Source organism: Muscardinus avellanarius (genome assembly GCF_963383645.1).
Source record: "Muscardinus avellanarius genome assembly, chromosome: 14".
NCBI classification, from domain to species: domain Eukaryota; kingdom Metazoa; phylum Chordata; class Mammalia; order Rodentia; family Gliridae; genus Muscardinus; species Muscardinus avellanarius.
The window spans coordinates 52,181,223-52,203,382 of record NC_137800.1 but is presented as its reverse complement, the minus strand read 5'-3'; the positions used below and the strand labels follow the sequence as shown (position 1 = coordinate 52,203,382).

General features: G+C 45.3%; 1 protein-coding gene across 2 annotated transcripts; it reads left to right on the top strand.

Annotated features, from left to right (window-relative positions):
- Positions 1-2,936: 2,936 nt before the first annotated feature.
- On the top strand, positions 2,937-21,769 carry RNF122 (ring finger protein 122; the record flags this gene model as incomplete). Of its 2 annotated transcripts, none has more annotated exons than XM_080710582.1 (6): positions 2,937-2,961; positions 10,146-10,302; positions 16,964-17,009; positions 17,253-17,294; positions 21,324-21,403; positions 21,655-21,769. In XM_080710582.1, the coding sequence occupies 6 exons, from the start codon at positions 2,937-2,939 to the stop codon at positions 21,767-21,769; spliced, it is 465 nt and encodes a 154-aa protein (XP_080566708.1). The 2 variants fall into 2 exon arrangements, with proteins under 2 accessions (XP_080566708.1, XP_080566707.1); XM_080710581.1 differs by having other exon boundaries at positions 21,321-21,403.
- Between the last annotated feature and the right edge of the window lie 391 nt (positions 21,770-22,160).

Sequence of the window (22,160 nt, the reverse complement as noted above, 5' to 3'; positions counted from 1 at the left end):
TTCGAAGCCAGCCTCGCTGGCTTAAGAGACCCTGTTTCCAACTAAAAAAATATAAAATAGGTCTAGGAGTGTAGCCTGGAAGTAGAAGGGTTTCCAGGAACCCCAGTACCACAAAAAAATAAAAAATAAAAATAAAAAATATAGAGCTGGGGGTGTAGCTTGGAGGTAGAATGCCCCTAGCTCTACCCTTCCCAAGAAATGAAACTAGTTAGATCTGTATGTCATGCTTCTCCGGGCCACCTCACAAAGAAAAATAACTAAATCAATTAAGCAATTGTTAAATTGCAGTAATCTGGCTTTCCACATCTGGTTATGCAAGTATTTGGGAGATGACTGTGTGTGTTATGTGTGTGTGTGTACTACTAGGGATTGAATCACAATGCTTGGAGGCATTCTACCTCCAAGCCACACCCCTATCCAAAGTTTTATTTTTTATTTTGAAACAGGGTCTCTCTAAATTGCTGAGACAAAGATGTACAAATATGCAAGTATCATGGTATTTTCTATAAAGAACTTGAGCATCTGAAGACTTTTGTATCCTTGGGAGTCCTGACACTAATCCCCCACACAAGGAGGAAAAATTGTATTTGTTCCAGTGGGCTCTGTGATGTTAGTCAGGACATTTGATACCTTAGGGATCATACTTTGAAATGACAATGCTCTCATGTGCATAAGCTTGAGTGTCAGAAATTCATGGGAGTCTACAATTAGTAAATTGAGAGGAAGATAAGAGGTCCACTGGAAGATTAAGACATTCTTATTTGTTTGCTTGTTTGTTTGTTGTCTGTCTTCTAAACCTAGAAGAGCAGAAATCTGATTTCTCATGGTTGATAGGGCTCAGAATGAATGCTTTCATAAAAAGTGCCCCCAAGGAAATCTGTTTCATTTTATTTTTCTTTTTTCTTTTGGTGCTACTGAGGACTGAGCCCAGGGGCATTCTGTCTGAGCTACACCTCCAGCACTATTTTATTTATTCTGAAATGGTCTCACTAAGTTGCAGAGGACCTAAGTTGCTGTGGCAAGCCTGCCTGTCTCAGCTTTCCAAGTACTGGGGTTACATGCCTGAGCCACACACCTGGAGAAATCCTGTTTCAAAATAAAAATAAAAAGGACTGGGAGCGTAACTCAGAGTTAGAATGCCCCTGCGTTCCTGACATGTTAAGATTTTATTTCTGTTTGAAATACTATTTATTCTTCTTTGCTTAGTTGTCTGCTGGATGGAAAGTCTTGTTTCTCTGGTTCTGGTGTGTATTACCTCGTTAATCTCTTTGAGTATTTCCTCTAGTGCTGGTTTTGAAGACATAAATTCCTTCAGTTTCTGTTTGTCTAAAAAAGAAAAGAAAAGAAAAGAAAAAGAAAGTTGAAATTGAACAAAAAAAAAATTAATGCAATCACTTTGGAAAACAGTATGGAAGACCCTCAGAAGAAGGAAAACAAATTTACCATATGACCCAGCAATACCACCTGGGTATGTACCAAAAAGAATGAAAACCAAAATACCAAACTAATGCATGAGCAACCATGTTCATAGATGCACAATTCACCATTGCCAAACTACCAGCCAAGATGTCCTTCAACAGATGAGTGGCTTACAAAACTCTGGGATGTGTACACAATGGAATTTGCCCAGCCATAAAGGAGAACAAAATTATGGCCTTTGCAGTGAAATGTCACAAAAAATAAGAAATCATATGCTTTCCTTAATGTGCAAAAACTAGGGAGAAACAGGTAACAGGAGGGACTGTAGATGAAGAAGAGATCCTACAGAGGAACAAATATATATACATATATATAAAATATTAATATATATTATATTATATTATATATTAATATATGTCATATATTAATATATATTTGCATATATATTTATTTATCCCTGAGTCCAATTCCCAGTTTAAAAAAAAAGTATCCAAAGTGAACGACTAAACAGAAAAGTTGTCCAGTCCAGGAACGAGTGCAGCGGAGAGGTAACAGTCTGTCAGCTACTGTCCATTCCACTGTGCGGGGAACTAAAGGTCCCAGTCCCTTCAAGCACTGACAACACCGGTTTCTGTTTTGATTCTGTTATTCGGGAACACTGTAACCCTGTCAAGTCATCTGCACCCAGAGAAGTTCTCCGCCTTAAGCCTAGTGCCCTATTTCTCGTTTGTAAGACGAGTCACTGGCCAAAAAGTGAGGTGACAGCCTTTGCCAGGACACAGCTCTGCACTCATCTGCTTCACCTTCTTCTCTGGTTCCCCCCTTCCCCCTTTCGCCTGAGAGCAGGAACATGCGAGCCGCTGAACAGGGTCAGTCAGAGCCCAAAAAGAAGCGGAACGGTTCCCAGGGCTGGCTTCTCAAAGGGCTATAGAAATGTGAACAGTAACAGTTCTAGAGGCGGAAAACAACGTGGCACTAATCGCCCCTTTGCCTCCCAGGGCCACCCCCGGCTGGCCGGGGTCTGTAGAGACCTAGCGCCCCGGTCGGGAAAGGGCGGGGCCGCCGACGGCGCGGCCGGGGCGCGGCTCCTATTGGCCCGGCCCTGGGGGGACGGGCCTTGCGGGGCCGGGGCGCGGCTCCCATTGGCGAGCGGCGGGAGGGGGCGGGCCTGGAGGGGCGTGGCCGGGCCTGGCGCACGGGCGGCGGAGCGCGGAGGGAGGCGGCCGGGGATTGAGCGCTTCGCGGCGCTTCCCTTGCGCGCGGGCCGAGCGGAGCAGTCCCGCACCCGGCCCCGCACTCCGGCCCGCCCGGCCCTGCGTGTTTTCCTCGGTGGTGCTTTGCTCCTGGAGACTTTGTTTCCTTCTCTACCCTCTTTGTTGCTCTGAAGACTGACCACAGCCCCCACTCCGGAGGGAAGTGGGCATCGTCTGGAAACGGCCGGACCCGCCTGCGGGCCGTCGGCCTCGTCGCCGTCGCCGTCGCGTCGGCCCGCCGGGAGGCCGGCCGAGACCTCCTTGATGCATCCGTTCCAGTGGTGTAACGGTGAGTAGCGGGCCGGGGCCGCCGGCGGGCGTCTGCGCGGGCGCCGCGCGGCTCTGAAGCAGCCGAGTCTACCTGGCGGCCCGGAGGGGTCTCCGGACGCGTGGCGGGCCAGGCGTGGGGGCTGAGGTGCCCGGCTTTGTGTGCGGTCCGGCTCCTCGGCGCCCTTCTGCCTTTGTGCGCCCAACTCTGTTCTTTGTTGTGCTGGTTGGTGGAGAATTAAACGTGCACCCGGCCTCGGCTCTCCTAGAGGGAGCTCAAGTTCCCGGCGTGAAACTTTGCAGGCTATTTTAAGTGTGTGTACGGCTCTGCGTGCGGGGCCGGCGCGGGAGCGGTCTCCTCGCTCTTTGTTGGCTTTCCTCTTCTGTCTAGACTTTGTGCCTGTGGAAGACGCTGGATTAGAGTGTCGCCTTACCGAATCCATAAAGCCTTGCGGATGTCTGGGCGCCCAGCTGTCCCTGGGTTGCGGAGCTGGGTATGAGGTCCACTCCCAAGACCAAGCGATGGTGGTACCTCCGGACCAACCTCCCCAACCCCAATACCCTCCCCCTCCACCCCCCAGTGCCCTCCCGCTGGCCAGCCTAGCTGATGCTGGTTCTAGTGATACAGGTTAGGCTTGGGTCTGGATTTTTCATCCAAACTACCTGAAAGGAGTCTCTTAAGCTAATCACTTCAAATCCTTAGATACTAACACCCACACAGCCCTACACCAGTGTCCTGGAGTCTTGACCAAGTTTTTCTAAAACAACGAGTTTGAGCAGGGGGGGGATGGGGTGGGGTGGAGTGGGGAGGGTGATGGGAAGCAGCTGGCCTTAAGTGTGGTATGCTGGCTAGTTAAGAGGGAAAACCCCAATTCTTGAGTGTAGACTCCTGCCAGATATTGGATTAATTATTTCAAGAGGCTTTTGTCTTAAGGCAGGGTTTTGGCAGTTTGCATATGAGTGCCCCCCCCCCATACCCCCATCTTCCTTTTGCTAGTCAGATCTAATTTCCAGAAAATGAACCAAGCCCAGTACCTAACTGATAGGCAGGTAATGTGGGAGAACGGGCAGAGAATGGGGCTGAGGAAGGACTGCAGGGAAGAGTCCCTAGGCTGGGAAGGAGAGGCAAGTCCCAGGCCCCTGGTCTTTGTTGGCTAGCCCTCCTCTGACGTCATTCCTATGTTAGGCCTGCCAGCTGAGATCTTCCAACTGAGGGCTTCCCTAGGTTGCTGGGGACAGTTGGACAGAGACCTGGGGAATCAGGGCAACCTTCAGGAGCACTGCTCTTTCTTCTGGACAGCACTCTGTCAGTGATTTTAGGCCATGAAAGGTCTTGCTACTTTATCTTTCACTTTTTTTTTTTTTTTTTTTGGTCTTTTTTCCTGCTTGTGGCAGGCACTGGGGATTGAACCCAGGACGTTGCTCATGTTAGGCACAGGCCTCACCACTGAGTTATACTGGGCCTTATCTTTCATTTAAAGTGACTGACAGATATTGTCCATTGAGTCCAGTGAGGAAGCAACCCCTTCCCTATCCCTTTGGAAAACACCTGGAGCCCTCTTACCTCCGGCTAAAGTTCTTTGTCCTTATAAGTTTTAGAGGAGAAAATCCACTGTCAGCTTTTGGGCAATACACTCCCCCACCCCATTTTCTCTTTACTAGTACAGGTTGAACATCCTTTATCAGTAAATCCAAAATCTGAAATGCTGCAAAGTCTGAAAAAAATTTCTTTTTCTTGTGGTACTGGGAATTGAACCTAAGGGCATTTTACTTCTGAGCTGTCTTCCTTATTTATTTATTTATTTATTTATTTATTTATTTAGAAACAGGGTCTCACTAAGTTGCTGAGACTGGCCTCAAACCTGCAGTCCTCCTGTCTCAGACTCCCAAATACTGGGATTACAGGCATGTACTACCATGCTTGGCTGTCTGAAACTTTCTGAGTGCCGACATGATACCACAAGTGAAAATTCCACACCATGAGATTATTGCATACACAAAATTTTTTAAAATATTGTGTAAAGTTAATTTCAGGCCTTATGTATAAGATATATATGAAATATAAATGAATTTTATGTTTAGACCTGGGTCCCATTCCCAGAACATCTCATATATGTGCAAATATGGCAAAATCTGAAGAAAAATATTTAAAATCAGAAACACTTCTTGTCTCAAGGATTTCAGATAAGAGATACTCAAGGCATGATATAAGCAAATGGATATTACCACCTCCTTTATATACCCCATGGAGCCCCAGAAAAAACCTCTTTGAGACAGGAAAAGATGGCAGAGATAAACTGATCCAAGTATGCTGGGCCCAATATGCCTACAGGGTACATGCATATACCCTCTGCAGTAACCAGAGCCCTACCAGTTCTCAGAACAGGAAACTGAGGTTCTTTGGGATCTGAACGATACCAGGACCCTGTTCCTGAAAGGTACCCAGAAGAGCCAATACAAATGGGGAGGCAAGGCAGTAAAGCCCTTTTAGAGCATCAAATATTGCTGAGGCCAGAGCAAGTGATATATATTGTGAGCATGGTATAATTCAGGAAGATAAAGGGTCATTGGAATAACAGAAATACCCCCTATCCTGCCTCAGGAGGGTAGGAAACTGCTGGGGCATACAGCTTCGTTGGCATGTGGATTGAGGTTCGCTTTCTCTAGCCAGTCCAGGATAATGTCTACATGGACAATTGGACTTCTTTGGCTCAGGGAGAACAAATGATTGAGTGGGAAGGGGTGGGGAAAATAGCTTTCTAACACTGATAGAGCCTAGGAGCAAGGAGCTTCCTGTTAGAGAAAAGTTTAGTATCTAATTAGTTCTTTCATTTCCCTCTTAACCAAAAAATTATTCAGAACAAGAACTTCTTTTGCTTTCTGTTTTCCCACAGTGTCTAGGTCAATGCATAAAAGAGGCCCTCAGCAATACTTATTGGTTGGCTGGTGGTTAGCTGAAGGCATTTTCTGGGTGCTTTTCCCAACTGTTAGTCTTCTTGCTTTGAAGTAGGAGCTTTTACCATAGAGACCAGGTAGTTTTGAGAAAGTGGGGAGCTGTTTATTATAGTTATCAAGACAAGCCAAACACTGGGGTAGGCACTGGAGAATATATGAGACCAAGTTGATGTGGTCAGGCTTGGGGGAATTTGGCCTAATAGACTGAACCCACTTGGTTGCTCCCTGTCTTTGTTCCCAGTCAGCTTCTAGTATTAGACACACTTGTACTATGGTAACTTGCTTTGTATAGTGAACACCTTTGCATCACTCTTTTTTCTATATGGTAAGATCATCCAGCCATTTTTTTGTGTTCTTTTATCCTTAATGGTTCTCATGGTGCTTAATGCATATTTGAGTCAATTTTATTTGGTGCTAGGAATGACTGGACAATATAAGAAACTAAGTGAGCAAGACCCAGCATGAGTGATACAGGTTGTAAGCACTGTAGAATTCAGGAAGAGAAGGGTATTTGGAATATCACTAAGAGCAGGCCTCCTGACTTTAGAAAAGGGGAGGGAGTTCTAGGCATGGAGTCTGGTGGGGGCAACATTAGGCAAGAAATAGAAGAGTAGGACATATAAAGTAATGTTGAAAATGTTGGGTGAGGACATGCTTAGAAGGACCTGAAGCCAGATGTGAGTTTGGAAAGCACATAATATTTGGAGTAGGAGAATGTGTTAGGCATGTGAGGCAAATTCATGAATTAGAAGAACGAAGTCTATAATGAGTGTCTGGAATTAGGGATGTGGAAGTGGGATGAGGCAGAGTCTGGAAGAGGTTTGGCGACTCATATGGTCATCAGTTAGAAGTGATGGATGTGGAGGAATGAGGAGGTACATGTCAGAGTGCACCTCCTGGCTTTTGAGCTGGCTTCTGCTGAGCTGTATTTATCAGGTCAAATTCTGCAGCATATTAACTAGTTCTAACTCCTAATCAAGGTGCTAGAAATTTCTTAGAATTCAAGGTCTGATGGTAGAGAGGCATTGGGAACCAGTCCTCCTTAACTATTTAATGATTAAGTCTTGTTTCCATTGATAGGGTTGTAACTTTTTACTGTGGCACTAACAGGCATGATGATGCACACCTTTAATCCCAGTACTTGGGAGGCTGAGACAGGATAATAGTTTCAAGGACAGCATTTAACAACTTAGTGAGGCTCTCAGCAATTTAGTGAAACCATGTTTCAAAATAGAATAGGGCTGCAGGTATAGCTCAGAGCTAGAATGCCGCTGGATTCTATCCCCAGTACCACACACATACACATACACAAACTAAACTAAAAATAAGATTAAATTGGTAGCATGAAAGATGCTTAGGGTGCAGCAGGTATATATTCTTGTTAATCAGACTCTTCCCTTTCCTTCCTGCTGCAGTCTTCAATCAGTGTGTGTGTGTTACTGGGGATTGAACTCAGAGGCACTCTGCTACTATGCAGCACTCCCAGGCCCTTTTTATTATTATTATATTTTACTTATTTATTTTTTAGTACTGGGGATTGAACCCAAGGGCAGTCTACCTCCAAACGCACCCCAGCCCTTTTTACTTTCAATTTGAAACAGGGTCTCATTAAGTTGCCAAGGGTCTCTTTAAGTTGCTAAGGCTGGCCTCAATCTGCCATCCTCTTGCCTCAACCTCCCAAGTACTAATATTTACAGGTACACACCACCATGCCCAGCTGACTTTCTATCAGTTTGTTCTCTTTCCAGCTACAAGTTGGCTCCCATCTCTCTAGGTGTCCAGGAAGACAAGACAGGGAAATCTTTTTTTTTTTTTTTTTTTTTTTTTTTTGCAGGTTTGGAGATGGAACCCAGGTGCATTTGACCTCCGAGCTATACCCCCTGCCCTATTTTGTATTCTTTATTTTGAAACTGGGTCTCACTGAGTTGCAGAGGGCCTCACTAAGTAGCTGAGGCTGTCCACAAACCATGATCCTCCGGTCTCAGCTTCCCGAATGCTGGGATTACAAGAATGCTGGGATTACAAGCGAGCACCACCATGCCCGGCTAAGACAGGAAATCTTTAATTCTTCAGCAGACCTTCCCTTTGTGTCTTTGCCCAGAACCTAGTCATGTACCCACCTTAACATCAACTTCTGGCAAGGGGAGATGACTACTAGGGGTGATAGACTTATTCCTGAGCCCTATGAGAAGGGAGGGATGGCAGCTAGCTAGTCTATCTAAAACTAATCTGGGGGAGACACCTGAGGCTTTTGTTACAATGTTCACTCCACTTGGTTTGGTCTGGGGTGGGCTTGAGGTTCTGCATTTATTGACAAGCCCCCAGGGAGTATCATTGTCTTTTGGAAGCTGCACTATAAGGCTTTGAGTGGAAAGAGGACAAGGGACCAGTAAGGGAAACTTCTACTCCCCACCCCCACCCCATCACCACTTTCTGGAGCTCTGGCCTGGTGTTAGAGTGAACAGTTCCTATTCTAGCCTTGGCATAGCTGGTCTCTGGAGCAGGTGGCCTCATAATGACAAATGACCTTTGCAGTTGTACTTTGTAATTTATGAAGCCTATTTCTTCCACCATCTTTTCTATTCCCCCCGATATTTCGCTAATTTTCAGATGACAAAGCGTCCCATAGAGAAGTAACTTCTTAAAGGCCACATAGTAGCTAGGAAAAGGTCCGTTGGAACCCAAATAATATGCTCCTCACCTAAGGCTCTTCATTTTGCTGCTTTACTCTGTCTTATGGAAATGGTTTTCCATTGTCTGCCCATTGCCTGAATCCTTAATCCCTTCAGTATTCTGTCCTTATAGTTTGTATCAAAATATTCTACAGAAAAACTCATGTGTTGGCAGTGCAAAAATATTCAGAGGTGAAGTACTTGAATCAGGACTCCTCAGTAGGTCATTCCACTGATGGATTAATAATTTGAATGAATTTACTGGGTGGTAACTAAGCAGGTAGGGTGTGGCTGGAGGAGATAAGTCACTAAGGTTGTAGCCTTGGGGGCTGTATCTGTCCCTGGACCTTCATCTCTGCCTGAAGCTTTTCTCCACCATTCTCTTCCACCATGATTTTTCTGCCATCGAGCTGACCAATCATGGATTGAACCTCTGAAACTATGAGCCAAATAAACCTGCCCCTCTAAGTTGTTCTTGTCAGATATTTTGGTCACAACAATAAAGTAAACTAATACATTTGTACAGCAATCCATGCCTCAGATTGGTTAAAGAACTTACCCAAGATCATGGAGCTAGAAAGGTTTAGAGCTGAGATAAAAGCTTAAACCACTGAAGTGAAAACTCAGGAACTCATCACCTGCCATTGTTCCTTCTATTCTTCCTGACACAGAGAACCATCAGCCCCAGTGAGAATCCTTAAGTCTAATTGTGTGTGTTTGTGTATGTGTACTCACATGTGTGTGGTACTGGAGATTGAACCTAGCAGTATTTTTCTTCCGAACTACACCCCTGGCTCTTTTTATTTTTATTTATTTATTTATTTATTGGTGGTACTGGAGTTCCTGGAAGCCATTCTACCTCCGGGCTACACTCCCAGACCTATTTTATATTTTTGAAACAGGATCTCTTATGCCAGCGCGGCTGGTTTTGAACCTGTGCGATCCTCCTGTCTCTGCCTCCCAAGCACGGGGATTACAAGCCACACCCGGCTCTTTTTATTTTTTTAATTTTGGAAAAGTGTCTCATTATGTGGAAGCAGAGGAGACTCAGTTTGATCTCACCCGATAATACGCTGTAACTGAATCCCCCTCCTTCTTCCTGTTTCCAGTGGTAAATCTAAAGCTTAACCTCGGTCCAGTCTGGTGGTCCTCTAGCTAAGCTACTCCCCAGACTAAGAAGACTAAGCTACTCCCCAGAGGGAGTAAACTACTCCCTTCCCCCAACATGGCTTATCTCTACCTAAAATTCCTCTGTGGTATCCCCTTCCCCAACACCTCCTAACCACAAATTCAGCTTGTGTCACTTCTGTAACCCGCTTGCCTACCCCTTATAAGCCCCTTACCGGGGCCAGTCGGCACACCCCTCTGGTCTGATTTTAGACTACTCCGTCGCTGGCCAGCTAATAAAGGCTTCAATTGGCACATTTCCCTTGGGCTCTTATTTCTCACAAACTCTGCATACAACAAGTTGCTAAGGCTGTTACAACCTGTGATCCTCCTGTCTCAGTCAGCCTCTCAAGCTACACACAACCACACCTGACTTCTAAATTCTATTATTATTTTTTCTCTTCTTTTGCAGGGTGTTTCTGTGGCCTGGGACTGGTTAGCACCAACAAGTCCTGCTCAATGCCACCTATCAGTTTCCAGGACCTTCCCCTTAACATCTATATGGTCATCTTCGGCACTGGAATTTTTGTCTTCATGCTCAGCCTCATCTTCTGCTGTTACTTCATCAGGTGGGTAGACCACTGGCCCAACTGGGGAGGGAAGCCAGGGGGGGAGGAGACTCAGTCAGAGTCACTGACCTCACTTCCACTGCTGGAAGCCACAGCTCAGTCTTCCCCTCCAGGGCCCCTGAGGCCTGCTGTTTCTATTTACATCAGCCTATCAAGTTGTCCCAGAACACATAAGGTATCCTGCCTTATGGACTGTATCCTGTCTCTAGGCCAGTTAGCGTATGGTTGCCTAGAATTACTTTCTGGCTGAGTAGTATAGCTGGTGGTCCCCTGACTGTCCCTTTCCCCTTCCCACTCATGCCAGGGTCAGGTCGTAGTCCAGTACACCAGCCACATATTTCTCTGCCATCCCAGGAAATCTGATTGCCAACTTCTCTGAGGCTGTATAGCAAGCTGATGTCTATAGAGTTTGGTATGTTCTGCTTTTCAAGAGTGGAGGGGAAGAAATGGAAAATGTCATTGACTCTTCATTGCTTAGGTGTCCAGGGAAAGACTTGAGCTTGGCAAGGATGTAGCCAAGCTCCAGAAACTGTTTATTTTCCATTTGTTGAAAGTTATGGGAACTGGTAACTGTCTTCTACCAAAAAAAAGGGGGGGGGGCATGATTGTCACTTAGAGTAGAAAGCAAGCAGTATTTCTGATTGGGGCATGCTGTTGGTATTGACATCCCTGTGACACGGGACTGTCCTGTACATTGAAGAGAATTGAACATCCCCAGCTGGTAGAGCATGATGGTAGTACTTGGAGTCATTCTGACAAGTGGCCCTTTTCCCCATGGCACATTACTAAATGCCTGGGTAGATATCAGCTGGGGCCTAAGCTAGCATCTGATTCACTTAAATGAGTGAAGATTTAAAAAAAGAGAGAGAAGATTAAAGGAAAGAAGTTCTGGTTTTCTACTGAGATGTCCTGCTGGATAAGTGCCCCGCTATCTCAGGCAGCTAAAGGGGAGACAGAAAATCTTTTTCAAGGAACTGGGATGTCCCTTCAGGCATTTCTACCTTGGGGCTCTTCCTCAGAATTTTTCAAAGGTCACCAGCACCTGAATTTTCCACTTAGGTCTGTGCAAACAAAGTAGTGCTTTATTTTCCTTCTTGTACAATTATGAAACTTGCATTTAATTTAGTGTAGAGGTGGGAATAGAATTCTATTGTCTTTTACCCCCTCTATTTCCTCTTTCCTTCCTTCCTTTCCCTTTCCTTTCTTCCTTTCTCCTTCCTTCCTTCCTTCCTTCCCTCCCTCCCTCCCTCCCTCCCTCCCTCCCTCCCTCCCTCTCTGTGATTCTATGGATTAAACCCAGGGGCAAACTACCTCTGAACTACACCCCAGCCCTTCCTTAATTTTTTTTTTCTTTTTTCTTTTTGTACTGGGGATGGAACCCAGGGGCTTTCTATCTCCGGGCTGTACTCCCAGACCTATTTTATATTTTATTTGGAAACAGGGTCTCACTAAGTTGCTGAAAGCCTCCAGCTTAGGTATTAGCCTACTCTAAATGAATGTACTAGTATTGGGAAGAGGTTTCAAAATGTATTAATGTACCAGTATTGGGAAATATTTCCAATTTTGAAAATATATCGTTTGTACTAAGTCAGGACTGTCAGGAAGAAGGGTCTTTTTACATTTTTAAAGAGAAGTAAACAAAAAGCCTGGAGCCAGGGAAAAGGGTTCTTTACATTTCTAAAGAGAGACAAACTGCCTCAAGAATAGGAGGAAATCCCAGACCCTGGAGAAGCAATTTAACACATCTTGGGAGTATAACAAAATGTGTGAGGTCTGTGCCCGGAGACGTGTCTGCCCCACTGAGGGGCAGAACCTGCTGGGATAGAGACAGCAGAAAACTGGGCTAGAGATAGGGCACCATATCTATATATCAAACGACCTACTGCAGACTTGGTCAGGATAAGAACACTCAGCATACTGGGTTTTTTTGGTAAATTCACTCGAATTGCCCACCTGTGTCCTTCTCTGGATGGCATAGGGCTGTAACTATCGCCTGTATTTCTATCTTTTTTATTTATTTATTTTTATTTTTTATTTTTTAGTGGTACTGGGGGTGGAACCCAGAGGCTTTCTACCTCTGGGCTATACTCCCAGACCTATTTTATATTTTATTTGGAAACAGGGTCTCACTGAGTTGCTAAGAGCCTCGCTAAGTAGCTGAGGCTGGCTTCGAACCTGCGCAATCCTCCTGTCTCAGCCTCCCAAGTGTGGGGATTACAAGCGTGCGCTACCACGCCCAGCTTTTCTATCTTTTTAATAAACTTCTTTAAATCTTCAGTGACTGTCCAAGCTATGTATATTTATACTTAGCTCAGGACAAGAACCGTGGTTTTTCTGTTTTTCTGTTTGTGTGCTTGTGTTGGGGGAATTATTTCTCCCCTCACACACCGAACATATTTCACTGTAACAGTGAAGACATTCATGCTTAGACAGTTTAGGACCTGCTCAAGGTCATATATCCAGGGAGATACCAAGGTGGGCTAGTCTGGTGGTCTTTTAGATTCCTCCCATATGTTTGCCTTCTCTGAGTCTTGGTCCTTACATGGGAAACAGAGGACCTGCTGTGGCACCCTGGCCACCCCTTACAGCCAGGCATCAGAGCCCTGTAGAAGCAAGGGCTAGGGAGTCATGTATCACTGATTTGGATCTCTATGGCTAGAGTCAAAGAACAGAGCAGTAGCCACATGACACTAAAGGCTTGTCCCTACTGTTCAGCACCACCTGTCCCTTCTGTAGAAATCTGTTCCTTCATTATCCCACCCCCATCCTGCAGCTTGCCCAAAGCCAGTTGATCCTGAGCTCTCATGGTTCCAGAAGCTCACTGGTATGTGGTATGTGTACCTATATATAGAAAGACACACAAGCACACAAGCCACTTCCTCTCCCTGCTTCTCAGTTTCCTCTTCAGCCAAAATAGCTCCATGACCACTGTTCCTGATCTGGTGAGCTCGGCAAAAGACCTCCGCTGGCCACTACCCAATGCCCCTTGCTCCTTCTCCTCCTCAGAGCTGACCTCTGCCCTTTACAGGATGGAGGGCTGGTAAAGTACAAATAGGCAGGAAAGGAACAATTATTTTCAGGGCCTGCTGCATTGTTTGTTCTAAAAGGGAGAAGAGGAAAGAGAGAAGCCTGCTGGCAGTAGCTAGAAATGTTCTTCTTGAATTGAGATATTTTTAGTTGCTTTGTTCAGCCAACAGCTGAGAAGGCCACCTGTCCACCCCAGCTGGGGTGGCCCAGGACCTTTGCTTTTTTTCTCTGTTTTCCTTACAACTCTTTGGAGCCCTGTTTTATCATGATCTCATCCTTCCTGAGCTGAAATCGTTATGCAGAAGAAAGGTGCAGCTCTGAAGCCCTTCTCCAGCCTGAGGATTTTGCAGAATCCCTGAGTTAGGAAGCCCACAAGAAAAAACCAGGGTGGGCTGAGGAGGAACACTTGGAATTAGATACCTAGGGTACAGCAAGCAAAAAAGTCACAGCACATATACATGAGTACAACTGGTAAGTCATTAAGACTCGAATAATGCAGGGCATTCCCTCATTCTCCCAGACACAGTTAAAAACACAGTGTAGTAAAGTGGTACACACCTATAATTCCAGTACTCTGGAGGCTGAGCCAAGGATTGCAGATTTGAGGCCAGCTTCAGCAACTTATTGAGACTCTTAGCAACCTAGTGGGACCCTTTTTCAAAATAAAAAGGGTTGGGGGTGTAGCTCAGGTGTAGAATGCCTCTGGACTCAATGTCCAGTACCTCCAAAAAAAAAAAAACCATAAAAAACAGGATGTAGCTCAGTGGCAGAATGCTTGTTTAACATTTTGGAGGGTCTGGGTTTGGTCCTCTGTACCACAAACAAAACAAAACACCCCGCAGGCTCTTTGCCAGTTCCTTATCTAAGTCCATTCTTCCTCAGCTTAACTCGCTGTCAGCTAACAAGTTAGCTTACTGTGCTTTGGGTACATCATCTCCTGCCACTCTGATTTGGAAGTTGGGAAAGAGATGCATGCATTATATATAAAAATGTTTTCTGGACCAAGGAGCTTTTTGCCAAGTTAAGGATGGGACAGCAGAAGCCCTGATGAGGCTTTAGCCTATGCCTACAGTGAGCAGAAAGTGCATAGTGGAGAGAAGGGGAAGGGGAGTGCCCTGGCCCCAATTCCTGGCAGGAGTCCACTCAGCCTGGACTTCTTCAGAGGCTCCAAGAACACAAGACCTTGCCAGGCCACGGGAATTTCTGTCAGGAAGGATGAAGGAGGCTGGTAGCCTGGTCTAGTCTGCCCTGTAATGTACCTCTGGCTTGGCTTTGCCTGCACCTTCTGCTTCTTCACCACCCAGAGAGTGGTTTCACCCTCTCTTTGTACCTCTTTTGACTGGGGTCCTCCATCATTCCAGGCTGGCTTTCTCCCTCCCTCCCTCTCTCTCTCTCTCTCTCTCGGTAGTGCTGGGGTTTAAACAGTTTAAACGCAGGGGCATTCTACCTCTGAGCTACATCCCCAGCCCTATTTTTTTATTCTTTATTTTGAAACAGGGTCTCACTAAGTTGCAGAGGGCCCAATTAAGTAGCTGAGGCTGACTACAAATCTGCAATCCTCCTGTCTCAGCCTCGCAAGTACTGGGATTCCAAGCATGCGCCACCACCACACTTGGCTCCCAGGCTCTTTCTTTTTTTAAACTTTTTTTTTTTTTTTTGTATGCTTAAGCAATTTTATTATTACAAAGGCAGAAAAAAAGGGACAGAAGAGCACTACATCAGAGGGACATAGTGGAGTGACTTGAAAATAAGACACTCCCAGGCTCTATTTCTAACTTGGGTTGGCAATCTTTTTCTCTATGGGATCAGATAGTAAATATTTTAGACTTTGTGGATTATTGGATCTCTTAAAACCACCCAGCTCTTTTGTCTACATGCCAAAGCAGTTGTAGACAACATGTGAAATGAGTGTGGCTGGGTGCCAGTAGCTTTTAATGAATGCTGAAAATTGAATTTCATATCACTTTGGGGGTGGGGATTGAACCAGGGTCTTATGCATGCTAGGAAGTGTTCTACCACTGAGCTAATTCCCCAGCCCTGAATGTCATTTAGTTTTTTTGTAATAAGATATAATTCTTTCTTGTTGTTAGTTTGTTTTATATTATCTTATTTTCTTTTTTGTGGGGTTGAACATCAAACCCAGGGTCTGGTGCATGCTAGGCATAGTGCTCTACTACTGGGTACACCCCAACCCTCTTTACTTCTATTTTCAAGCATAGAAGAATAAAGATCATTTTTAGCTTGGGGGTCCTGTAAACACTGGTAGTGAATCGAATTTGGTCCTTAGACTGCCCTTACTCTAATTTGGTGGGTTTCTGATGCTTCCTTCCAATGACCCAGGCCAGTGTTAGAATTAATCAATGAGCTGGGCATGGTGGTGCACAGTACTTGGGAGGCTGAGATGGGAGGTTTATAGGTTCAAAGCCAGCCTCGGCGACTTAGCAAGGCCCCCAGCAACCTAGTGAGACCCTGTTTCCAAATAAATAAAATTAGGCTAGGGGGTGTAGGTTGGAGGTATAATGTCTTTAGGTTCAATCCCCAGCACCAAATAAAGAATAAAAAAAATAATAGTCAGCGAGGAATGAAGGTATAGCTCAGAACATGGGAGCTTAGCATATGGCTAGGCTCAATCCCCAAAAGAAAGACAGGAAAAAAGAAGGAAGGAGGGGGGAAAGGCAGGAAAAGAGAAAGGGTGGGAGAAAAGAAAGGAAATAATTAATGAGAAAGCCCAGTAGGTTCCTTCTTATTGCCTATGCATGGGAGTCCATCCAAAACTACCAGCAAAATTCAGAATGAATGTTTCCCCTGCTGAAAATAAAATGGCACAAAATTGGTTCTTAATTATGATCCCAGCCATTTGCATAATAAGCCATTCAAAGAGTAGTAGACTTCATGAAATCTACGGTGTGTCCCAAGATCATATCATGTGCTCAGGACTGTAATGTGTTGCACTTAATTGGGGAACAGGTTATGCTCTGTGGTAAAGAGATCAGGATCTGTAATCACACAGAATTTGATTCAAATGCAGGCAGTGCTACCAGCTAGATGTGTGAAGTTTGTACAAATTACATAGCTTCTTGAGGCTTCATTTTCCTCATCAATAAAGGAAATTATTTCCCTCTTATAATTATTTGGGTTCAGTGAGGACTTAAAATGAAGAGAAAAGACATCTTCCTCATTGTTTGGCACTGAATGGGGAAAGAGTATGCTTTGGTTCCAGAATACTTGTGTTCTATGGGTGGAAAATTCCCTAGGTCAAAAGAGAATTTTATCCTTGCTCCATAGAAATATCCCACTTGAATATCTAACTCCTGTCCACTCAGTAAGCACACTGTTGATGTGTGTAGTTTAGGCACCTGAAGGAATTTACCTGATGGGAAAGGGCAGGAAGAGTGAGCGAGCTACTTGTGGTGCTCTGCCAGAGACTTCTCCGGGCTGTGCATGGGACCCCTCAGTAAATGAGTAGGAGGCTCTGAGTGGCCTGGATAGGTCTAAACCATGCTTCCTGGTGTCTATGAGACCATCCTCCCTCCTTGCCCTAAAAAAATGCCCAAGCAATAAGCTAGCCAGTCCTCATTGCTCTGTTTGTGCAATGGCATAATAATTTGCCCTTTTCTTTTTCTTTCTCTCCCAGCAAACTCCGAAACCAGGCACAGAGTGAGCGATATGGCTATAAGGAGGTAAAGTACTACCTCTTGCCCTCATAGGAAGGGCAGGGGAGCAAGACCACACTCCCCAGCCTGGGTCCCCTTGGCCTTGCCACTGGGTCTCCTCAAGACTAGCCCTTTTCACACTCCAATCAGGCATGCCCAGGCTGTCCGGAGCCCTTCACTTTCACTGCTGTGAAAGGCTGGGTCTCCCTGCACTGGTTCATTCTCCTGGCCCGTGTTGGTTTCTCCAGATTTCATGCCTCTTCTTTCCAGGTGGTGCTTAAAGGTGATGCCAAGAAACTGCAGCTCTATGGGGTAAGTGTTCTGGGAAAGCACACAGCAGGGCCCCAGCAGGTAAGGCACATTGATAGCACCTTTCTCCAGCTCGCATTCTGGACCACTTTGAGAATATTTTTAGTCCCTGCCATTAGATCTCCTTTGGCCAACTTACAAGGACTCACCCCAATAGGTAATCATCATATAGGACTAATTATGGCTGGAACTGGCTTAGACAGAAAACAAAGGGATCACAAAAAGGTTTGGATAAGTAGACGTACTGTGACTCCCAGGGGTTCTGCTGTGTATACTCTTAAGAAAAGGAGTCACTGCTATTCCATGCCACAGGCAGACTTTAGCTGATTTCCTGTGTCCTGGATTTTCCTTTTACTGGTGTGTGTGTGTGTGTGTGTGTGTGTGTGTGTGTGTGTGTGTGTGTATCTTGTCTAAATAGGCTGGATCTGACTAGTTTATGCATTCCTGTGGCCCTTCTCTCCTCCCCACCATCCCCACACTTGTACCCATCTGTGTTCCCTCAACTCTGGGTAGTTTTGATTGTGGTCCTGGGGATTTGAACCCAGAGGCATTCTACCTCTGAGCTATACCCCCAGCCATTTTTATTTTTTGTTTCAAAACAAGGTCTCACTAGGTTGTAGACGCTGTCCTCAAACCTGGGATGCTCTTATCTCAGCTTCCCAAGTACTGAGATTGGAGGTGTGCACCACAATGCCAAGTAATTATGACTCTATGTATGTATGTAAGTATGTAAGTAATTGGAGGTACTGAGGATTGGACCTAAGGGCATTATACCTCCAAGCTTCACCCCCAGCTCTCTATTTTTATTTTTTGTTTTGAAACAGGGTCTTGCCAGGTTTCTAAGAGCCTTACTAAGTTGCTGAGACTGTCCTTGAACCTACAATTCTCCTGTCTCAGCCTGTAGGCGTATGCCACCATGCCTAAAAAGAAAGTTGTAATCTCTTTTCCTGATCCTTTCCCACATAAGCCTTTGAGGTCACCTAATTCCTTTCCTAACATTCTGTCCATAACCACACACACTCCTATTCAGAGAGTGTGTGTGATTATGTGGGAGTGTGGAGGATTACAGCATCACTAAACAGGAGGCTACCTAGATGTAGCCTCATCGCACTCTTATTTTTTATGGTGTTCGTTTGTTTGTTTGTTGAAAGGGGCCTCATTATGCTACAAGACTGGTCTTGAACTCCTGGGCTCAAGTAATCCTTCTGTCTCCGTTTCTCAAGTACTAGAATTACAGATGTACGCCACCCACCCCACCTGGCTTTATTTTTTAAATAATGATACCAGAAATTGAGCCTGAAGGAGGCATGCTACCTCTGAACTACACTCCACCCCATACCCTTTTAATTTTGAAACAGTCTATGTTGGCTGAAGGCCTTGCACCTGCAATTCTTCTCTGAGTCTCCCGAATTCTGGGATTATAGATATATGACACCATGCCTGTCTACATTCTTATTTTTGATGTACTTTTACTACTTAGGAAGTTTGCATGTTTCTTAAGCTGCCTTCTAGAATAATTGAGCTGAGATCATAGTAGTTAATATATAGGGATATAAGTCTGGATTTGAAGAATGTGACTTACCACATCCACTATATTGCCTTTCTTTTGTTTATTTAGTTTTTGGTACTGAAGATTAAGCCCAGGAGTATTCTGCTCCCAAGCTACCCCCAGTAGCCCTTCCCCTTTTATTTTGAAATAAGGTATTGCTAGATTGTTACCTGCAATTCTTCAGTCCCGTTCTTCAGTCCCACTCAGGCTCCTAGGATTATAGGTGTGTGCCACACACTCAGCTTCTCCTTCCTCACTTCTCCTTCCTCACTCTTAGATATTGATTAGTGCCTCCCTATTCCATATATTATGCTAGAAAGGGTTTCAAACTCTTCTAGAACAGCATTATCCAGTAGAAACTTCTGTGATGATAGAAATGTTCTTTCTCTATACCATCAAGCACCGAATTTGGGAACCTTTAATCACAAGTAGCTGTGAAGCATTTGAAATGTGGCAAGGAACCTCGAGAATCAGAGAGAGGTGTTCTGTGTGTGTGTGTGTGTGTGTGTGTGTGTGTGTGTGTGTGTGTGTACCCTGGGGATTGAATCCAGGGTTGTTGTATCTCTGAATTACACTCCCAGCCCTTTTATTTTATTATTATTATTTGGGGTGGTGGTGGTACTGGGGTGCCTGGAAACCCTTCTACCTCTGGGCTACACTCCCAGACCTATTTGTTTTATTTGGAAACAGGGTCTCCTAAGCCAGCATAGCTGGCTTCGAACCTGCGCGATCCCCCCGTTTCTGCCTCCCAAGCGCGGGGATTGCAAGCATGCACCACCACCCCTGGCTTATTTTATTTTTTTAAAACAGGGTTTCACTAAGTTGTTGAGAGTCTTAAGTTGCTGAGATTGGCCTCAAACCTACAATCCTCTGACTCAGCCTCCCAAGTACTGGAATTTTAGGTCTGTGCTACCACACCTTGCTGACATTCTGTTTTAAAGATACTGTGAAGCTGGGCATGGTGGCACATACCTGTAATCCCAATACTTGGGAGGCTGAGACAGGAGGATCACAGGTTCAAGGCCAGCTTCAGTGACGTAGCAAGATCCTGTTTCAAAACAAAAAAATATTAAAAGGACTGGGGGTATAGCTCAGAGGTAAAATGCCTTCAAGTTCAGTTCCCAGTATCATTAAAAAAATAAAGCTGGGTGTAGTGTTGCATGCCTATAATCTCAGTACTTGGGAGGCTGAGACAGGAGGATCACCGGTTCGAGGACAGCCTCAGCAAATAGTGAAACTATCATCAACCTAGTGAGACCCCATTTCCAAATAAAAATAAAATAGGGCTAGAGATGTAGCTTGGAAGTAGAATGCCCCTAGGTTCAGTCCCCAGTGCCACAATAAATAATAGGATGGGTTTTTTTGATTATTTTGTTTTTGTTTTGTGGTACTGGGGTTGGAACCCAGGGCCATTGTACCTTTGAGCTACACCCCAGCCCTATTTTTTAGTCTTTTTTCTCCGAAATAAGGTCTTACTGAGTTGTAAAAGGCCTCGCTAAGTAGCTGAGGCTGTCCATGAACCACAATCTTCCTGTCTCTGCCTCCCAAATGCTGGGATTGCCAGTGTGCACCACTACACCTGACTATAAATAAATAAATATCCATCCTCTGAGCCAGCCAAGTGAGCACCTTGAGCAAAGCTTGCGCTCTGAAATGAAAAGTATTTATGGACAAGAAGTTACTGAAATTAAATGGTGGCTGTGTATATATAAATATTTCACAAGACCCACTATTATGTATAATTACAATGGACCAATAAAAACTTTTAAAAGAGAAATTAATGGTGGCAAACATATCCAAGGAATTCCACAGAGATGGTAATCCCTTTTTTAATCTTGGGATATATGAAAGTATGGAGCTGACGACTGGTGGACAGCAAGACAATATTAGAATGGTGGTAACACAAGGAGATGGTATCAGAGTTAGAATCCCTGACATAGTATATATAAATAATAGCTGTGCAACAGAGACATCCGTGTCCTTCAAAAGGCCTGTGTTTGCTATGATGTAAAAAGCAGGCCACATACATTTTTTTTCCATTTATTTTATTTTTGTGTGTATGTGGTACTGGAGATTTAAACTGGAGCCATTCTACCTGTGAGCTACATCCTCACTCCTATTTTTTTTTATTCTTATTTTGAAACAAGGTCTTACTAGATTAATAAGAGTCTTACTATTCGCTGAAGCTGTCCTCAAACCTGTGATCCTCCCTGTTTCGGCCTCCCAAGAACTGGGATTACAGGCGTTCACCACCACATCCAGTTTAGCTTTGTTAATTTAAATATAGTCATCATATGTGGTTAATGGCTACCCATTCTTTTGATACAGTTTTATAAAATAGAGCTAGATTCCTCTGGCTGGCAGAGGAGCTTAAGACAGCTTGGTCTCATGGCTGGGATGGATGGTGGGTTCTCGGGATGGACAAGTGGGGTACCTCCCCACTTCCTCTCACACACCTGCCTCTCCCCCCCTTTCTCTAGCAAACTTGTGCAGTGTGTCTGGAAGACTTCAAGGGGAAGGACGAGCTAGGTGTGCTTCCCTGCCAACATGCCTTTCACCGCAAGTATGTGGGGATGTGGCCGGGAGTGTCTATGGGGGAGAAAAGGGAACATTTTCTGGAACCTTTCAGTGCTTGCCACTACCCACCTACTCCTTTCTGGTGGTGCCATAGATTCTATCCAGGCCGGTCACTAGGCAAGCCAGAGGGCTTAGGTTGGGCAGGCATAGGGCTGCTGTCTGAAGCAGCAGGGAGGCTGAGGGATGCTGGAACCATGTGGGGTGGCTTTTTAGAACTAACAGTTCTTCTCTTCACAGGTGTCTAGTGAAATGGTTGGAGGTCCGTTTTGTCTGCCCTATGTGCAACAAGCCCATTGCTGGCCCCACAGAGGCCGTCCAGAGCATTGGGATCCTGCTGGATGAACTGGTGTGAGGCTGCCTCTCTACCGAGGCCCAGAGGAGACCTCCGGAACCTGTCCCTCCACATCGCTCGCCTGGAAGGGAGGAAGCTATGGGGCTGGGCACCCACCAGCAGGCTAGACCAGTGCCAGCCTCACTCCACCTGTCCTCCTCCCAGTTGCTCACGGCCAGTAGTCACACCCACCCAGACAACCAGACCCTGGTACTGGACTGCCCGCCTGCCTGGTCCATGCTTTGGGGGAGGGATCCATTTTTATCTGGCCGTGAATATGGAATTTCCCCTTCAAAGTCTTCATGTCAGGGAAGCTGTCCTGACCTACAAGAGATATGCTGTCTCTGCTCACTGCCAACTTCCCTCCCCACTCCTTCCACCAGGCGTAGGAAGGGAAGGAGCAGATGATTGA